General features: G+C 30.6%; 1 protein-coding gene across 2 annotated transcripts; it reads right to left on the bottom strand.

The window, feature by feature from the left end:
- Positions 1-1,573: 1,573 nt before the first annotated feature.
- Positions 1,574-3,437, bottom strand: LOC131638683 (probable purine permease 5). 2 transcript variants are annotated; one of them, XM_058909241.1, is made up of 2 exons: positions 3,246-3,437; positions 1,574-2,776 (listed from the first exon to the last, which is right to left on the bottom strand). In XM_058909241.1, exons 1-2 carry the CDS (start codon positions 3,271-3,273, stop codon positions 1,710-1,712), a joined length of 1,095 nt encoding a protein of 364 aa, XP_058765224.1. In that variant the 5' UTR covers positions 3,274-3,437; the 3' UTR covers positions 1,574-1,709. The 2 variants fall into 2 exon arrangements, with proteins under 2 accessions (XP_058765224.1, XP_058765223.1); XM_058909240.1 differs by having other exon boundaries at positions 1,574-2,779; positions 3,246-3,435.
- Positions 3,438-6,394: the final 2,957 nt, after the last annotated feature.

Consider the following 6,394-nt stretch of genomic DNA (forward strand, 5'->3'; position numbering starts at 1 on the left):
TATTAATATTACCACATGTTATTCACATTTGTATATCCTTTTGGTCTCAACACTGTGAGATCACTGCATTACCCAATATCTGATATATCGAATTATTAACTAACACATAATCCATATCATTGAATATTACAGTACATGTGGATATTCAACCTAATTCTATCTACATGCGCTAGTATCCAATAGATGATTATCTTAGATTTAGTAATGACAAACACCTTTCGATGTCATGTCACGAGATAAAAACATGTTTTAGGTAGCAAAGCTAAAACAAACATTAAGATTAAAGAATCATAAAAATTAAACATAAGTGGAATTACGTAGAACGAGATGACATATTTTAGCTACACTTACTCATGGTTAGCGTAACTACGGGTAGCTCCGAGAAGCCAATCTTGAAAGTGTGATATTCCGCGTTACTTTAGCAACGCTTCCGCCTTCATGTTTTCTTTCTTTTTATTGTGTTATAGACCAAAGTGAACATACTCCAATTATGTACTACCTCAATCCACCAAAAACTCACTCTGCTCATTTATAAACTCTTATTTGTAGACAATAATCTAGACTTCTCGTTAGGCGCACTGCCTTCTCGCCTAGTGCGTATATCCTGCTCTGACATACTCTCCCCAACCAAGTTTTCTTCCTCGGCAAGCAATGCTTGCATGTTTTCCACGTGAGATTGGCTTCCTTTGCTTGTCCAACGCTTTACCCCTTCAACTAGCAAACTAACTCTGTCTTCACCATTAAGTGGTTATAGCTGATTGGCCATATTGTCATGTTTGCACCTATCACGCCTATGTTAGGTCTAGCGAGCCTTATTTATGCATGTTGAATCACGATTTTTCATTTCTTTTCACATCCAAATATGTGTTTAAATTCCAATATATTTAACGTAAATTTAACATTTATCAATAATATTTGTTTCTTTCTCATTTTGAACCTTTAAAGAAAAGTATAAAAAAACTTTAAAAAATCATTTTTATATTTTAAAAATAAAACTCAAGTGAACCTAAAATAGTTATGTGAGGTAGCTCAAAAAGTTTCTTTGTATAAAAGTGAATGTTAACTTGTTTTCCTTTGACAGAGAGACTCATTCACTACATTGGAGACCTGACACTCAAAGTATGGATCTTAGCCCCTAAGTCTGCCATAATACTATCATACACACAGATTGCCTCAGAAGTAGACCCTTTAGAATTCCTCATCACAACATGGTTTTCATCCCTAACAAGTTCAATCACAACATGGTTTTCATCCCTAACAAGTTCAATGATTACATTATCCTCGATTCCAATGGAAGAAACCTAAACCGAAGAACGAAATACCTTAACAAAATATAATAACACGTTAGCCGAAGTACTCCCTATAGTCATTACAGAATTTTGTTTCATAATTTTTGTTATCATGGAGCACATCTACAGACAATCAGAATTTCATTAAAAAAATTAGAGTATCCTATTTAGTTCGTTTCTAATATATGGATAGTATGGATTTTTTTTCAAATGTATCATTGAAATAAAACTATGGTAGATTGTATAAATGTGATGTGGCATCATGGAGTCCGTAAGAGACAAACTATCCAAATTAATTTCATATAATTTATGGCATGTTCAATTCAAAACTCTCTAACTTGCACACAGAATTAAAAATATACTCAAATGTTCAGAATTTTTGAAGAGAGTATGAATGTAGCCCAAATTAGGGAGCAATTCTTAAGATTGTTTATGATCCATTGAACTGCCATAAATATATGAGCCAAATCCCCAAAAGGTAATCAACAATGATAGGATTTTGAAACCACTCATGGGATCATGCAACAGAATAACAGCTGCAATACTTGTTATTGGTGTTCTTACTGCATTAAGTACACCGGCAAGCACAGTTGAAGCCAAGAAAATCACAGCAGTTGCCCCTAAAACCCCCAACTGAAAAGTAACCGCTCCCCAAACGAGAACAAGATAATAAGCACTTTTACCTCCTTTGAAGCTAGTAGCCTCGGATGAAATTCTTCGAAAATCACCACTTACAATCACCCCTATACTGGTAAACAGAAATGCAAATAACGAAACCATGATTTGCTGCTCCAGAACAACGACAAACGATCTTCGTCCAAGTAGTTTCACGAAAACCAGCTCGGAGAGTGCGAAAATAAGTCCGTGAAGAGCAGAAGCTAAAACATCCCATACCAATCCCATTATGTATTGACTGTTACTGATATTATCATATTTATCTGAACTTGAATCCAAAGCAATGATGGTCAGTCCAGCAGTTATCACAAAAAGCGCATTCACTATAGAAGCATTCATTCGGTTGTTAACGAGAACGTATCCGAAAAGTGCAGAAAACACAAGAGACGACGACGCAACAAGAGCAGCAGTAGATGCAGGTAGGTAAGCATAAGCATAAGCATACATGAGATTATCAGCAGCACTTAGAAAACCCAAAACGACATAAGACAGAAACAGTTTTAACCCGAGAGGAGTCGGAAAGGTTTTTGTAACGAAGTATGTAGGAAACAATATCAACGCAATTAGAGGCCATCCAGCAACTGCTATCCAAGATATGATCCACTTGCTCTGTCCACCGTTGTCGTAATAAACACGGGATAGAATGCTGGAAGCAGGAAATGCAACCACCATTGCAATGATGCCGAGAAAAAGAAGAATCCAGTAAGGAATTGGTTTTCTTTTGTAGGCCTCGTTCATCTTGGTTGTGAATTTGGTAATCTGATCCCAAAGTGATTCCGAGGGAATTGGTGCCTCTGCTGCCTCCATAATTTCTTCTAGTACAGTATAATAATAAAAAAATAACAAAGAAACTTTCAATATTACAAAATCCCCCAAAAAATTATATGTTGCTATAAATCTCTTAGATATTTAAGCACTAAAGTTATATTAATCACAATCATTTATTTATTATTCTATACAAAAACATTCCTTCCCTGAAAACAAATATTCTTTTAGGAATACAGACTTCTATTCCTCGTGCAAAAAATAATAGTTCAGTCTCATGACTTCTCGACAGGAACTCTGAACTATTAGGACTCTAAACCCTAAAATCTAAATAAGGGTTTAGCGAACAATTGGAGTATGTAAAAATGAGGCAAATGATAAAGAATATATGAGTTGGGAATTATGTAAAAATTGTGGTTAATTGATTAAGCAGTAATTTAGACCTGATATATGTAATATAATGAAAGAAAATGAGATGTGAAAAGAATGAATGAAAGAAGAAGGTGAAGAACAAACCAGGTTGAAGGAGTGGGGCAGACAGCATGACAGTTTGGGCCGGGGAGAAGGAACGAACGAGTGTCAGTCTTATTATATTCCTTCCTGTAGTGCCGCCACAAGGATAACGAAGGGAAGGATACCTTTGTTTATGTTATTATTGCATCATTTGTGATAATTGAGAGTTTAGTGGTTGTTTGAGGAAGAATAAATGTCCCAAAAAGTTTGATTATGGTAATCGTGGCCACGCAGATAGCCACACAACAATTTATTGCTGACTGGATCGGCGACAGCAAAAGGTGTAATGTAGTATTTCATTTTCAATGATTTTTTTAAAAAAAATTAGTTTTTGTCTCTCTATTTTATTCTATTGCAAAATTAAACCTTCATTTTATTTTTAAATAGTTTTATTCTCTTTTTGCTATTTTTGATTGAAAAATAATGATGTGTCATTTTTTTAAAGTTTAATTACTATGTATTATTCGTGTAAAAACTTTTATACCATGCATCGTAATCATTTAAATATATTACTTAAAAAAATTAAAAGAAAAATACTTTATATCGTCAATATATTTTAATTAAATTTATTTTTTAATAACTTGAAACATGCGTTGTATTACAATAACATGTCATTTATCATACATAATAATAATAATAATAATAATAATAATAATAATAATAATAATAATAATAATAATAAAGTAAAATGAGTTTTTGGCTAATTTTAACAAGTGTCGTGCTCAAATCAATTCTCATGTTTTACAAACTTTCTAAACAAGAAAATCTTTTATTTAAAAAAAATAATTACTTTTTTTGTTAATTACTTAAATAAAGTTTTTTATTTTATTTATTAATTAAATGATATGGAGGGATTCTTGATACACGTAACAATAAAACCCTATTTTATTGCTTCCTATTTATTATATTCCAAATTCCAAATATTCACGTATTGGTTAAATAAAATACGTCGTTCGATTTTACTTTTATGTCTTGAAAATTATACACATTATCTCTAAACCCTTGAAATTTGATATTTTTGAAAAGAATTTCAACCATTGCAATTCCTTTACATTCATTAAATAATTTAAATGCACCGTATTTTCTCAAAGGAAGGAGAAACAACATTGAAATGCTATTCATTTCAATTATTAAAGCAAACGGCTGAAGCTTTCATGTATGGTCTCATTCTATTTCTTTCTTTCATCTTCCGCCATCCTCTGCTAAAATGGTTTAGGACAACATGAATTCAAACAATTTCCGATTTTTATTCTTCCAAGTAATTTTCGGTTTCAAACAATGGGGTAACTATAAATTGATAATCTGTTTTTCTTTTTACCTATTTTGATGTTCTTTTCTTTAAATTTCTGATTGATTTTGTATATGTTTGGTGAATGAAGTTCTAGGATTTTGTTGTTTGTGTGATTCGTTTTTTGTTTGTTTGATTTGGTGTGTTTTATTCTTCGGTAAGCATAATGATTATGATTATGAGGCGGTAAGAAAGTTTGTTAGGGGAAATTGATTGAAGGGGTTCACGATAATATTAAAATCCTTACATTTATGTAGATTTGACCTTTTTTGAAAATGAAGAGTGCTTAGACACACTTTGATTTTTACAATCAGATTACTATATGGACTATTTTTATTTATCGATTACTGATATAATAACATGACTTTCTAAGTTTTGCTAATTTTTATCTGTTTGATATTATTTTGCAACGAAGGGAGTTATGGGACATTCTCAGCAATATTAGTTGTGGAACACTCTATCTGCAGGACTCATCCTCATTCCCTCAAATATGGTAACATTGATGCGGTGATTACAGTGGGTAGCAAGAACAAATTTTATCAAAAAATGGGCAAGAGAGAGAGTCGTACCAATCTATTCGATCTATTCGCAGTTGGCAAAAAAGTATATATATACCTGTATTTATTTACTTATCTACTTTGTTGAATAACTTTTATTAAAATTAACTCAAAGAGAACCAAAACAAGTTAAGATCGAAATTTGGTGATCAGAAGTCGAATTTGGATGCATGTTTTCAGCAGAAGATGATAGTTCTTTGATTTTAGTTCTACATACCTTCTGTGTTTCAATCCTGTTTTGATTTTTGTTATCTTTCTGCTTCCGTCAAAATTTCTATGAAAATGCAAAATTCTCAAGCAAAAGGAAATGTATGTGTTGCTGAATCTAATCCTATTCCTCTTCTTACTCCATACAAAATGGAAAAGTTCAATCTCTCTCTCATAGGTACTTTTATCTTTATACATAATTTTACAATTATGTTAATTTAACTGTTATTTACATTAATTGTTTTAGGGGATTCAGGTTCTCATTCATATTAAAAAAATTGTGAAGGGTAATGGAGATGAAGATGTGAAGGGTAATGGAGATGAAGAAGGAAGTGAGACAAAAAGATTTAAAGGAGATTCTGAATTCAATTAAGGAGAATTTTCGAAAAACTTTTGTTGATAGAGATCAAGTGGTTGTGATGCTTGAGATTATGGATTACTTCTCTGATTACTTCTATTATTTCTTTCATTTTTAATTTTTTTTAAAATAATATAGCTTTATGTTTAATTTTTTATTTTTTAAAAATAATATAGTTTTATGTTTAATTTACACTTATTTTCAATGCATCATGTTCATTGTCTTTATATGTTCCAAAGTAATGATAGTAAAAAAATCGATTAATTCAAAATTAGAATAAAAAAATTAGTTGTGAATACACTTATAAAATAATTTAGTTGTGAATAAAAAAATAAAAAAAAGATATTTATTACCAAAATTAGAAGAAGATTATTTCAAAAATAATGTGTGTTACTATGTGGTCATTTATGAATCATTAAAGGTTATAAATGAATGTAATTATAAGTGAAATTAATTGGTGTTATTTTAATTTTTTAAAATTTTGGTTTGATCTAAAACGGGAAATCTTTTGATTATATCATTTTATATCTATAAAAATTGATTCAATCGATATGATTTTTTTTAATAAGAAAAAGATATACTCGACGGAAAATCATATATGATATTATGATATGATACAAGAAAAAAAATTAAATTATCTTAACTCTTTCTAATAAAAAATCATTTTGCTTCTATAAAATTGATTCAATCAATTAAGTATGATTTTAAATCTATTAATAATCAAATGTTAGTATTTATACTA

The sequence above is a fragment of the Vicia villosa genome, unplaced genomic scaffold, assembly GCF_029867415.1.
Source record: "Vicia villosa cultivar HV-30 ecotype Madison, WI unplaced genomic scaffold, Vvil1.0 ctg.002372F_1_1, whole genome shotgun sequence".
Lineage (NCBI taxonomy): Eukaryota > Viridiplantae > Streptophyta > Magnoliopsida > Fabales > Fabaceae > Vicia > Vicia villosa.

Bases quoted from the DNA above. Each gene is read 5' to 3' on its own strand.
- LOC131638683 (XM_058909240.1), bottom strand. From the start codon at position 3,273: ATGCTGTCTGCCCCACTCCTTCAACCTG. The intron at 2,780-3,245 runs GTTTGTTCTTCA...ATACTGTACTAG, and splicing joins TGCCCCACTCCTTCAACCTG to AAGAAATTATGGAGGCAGCA.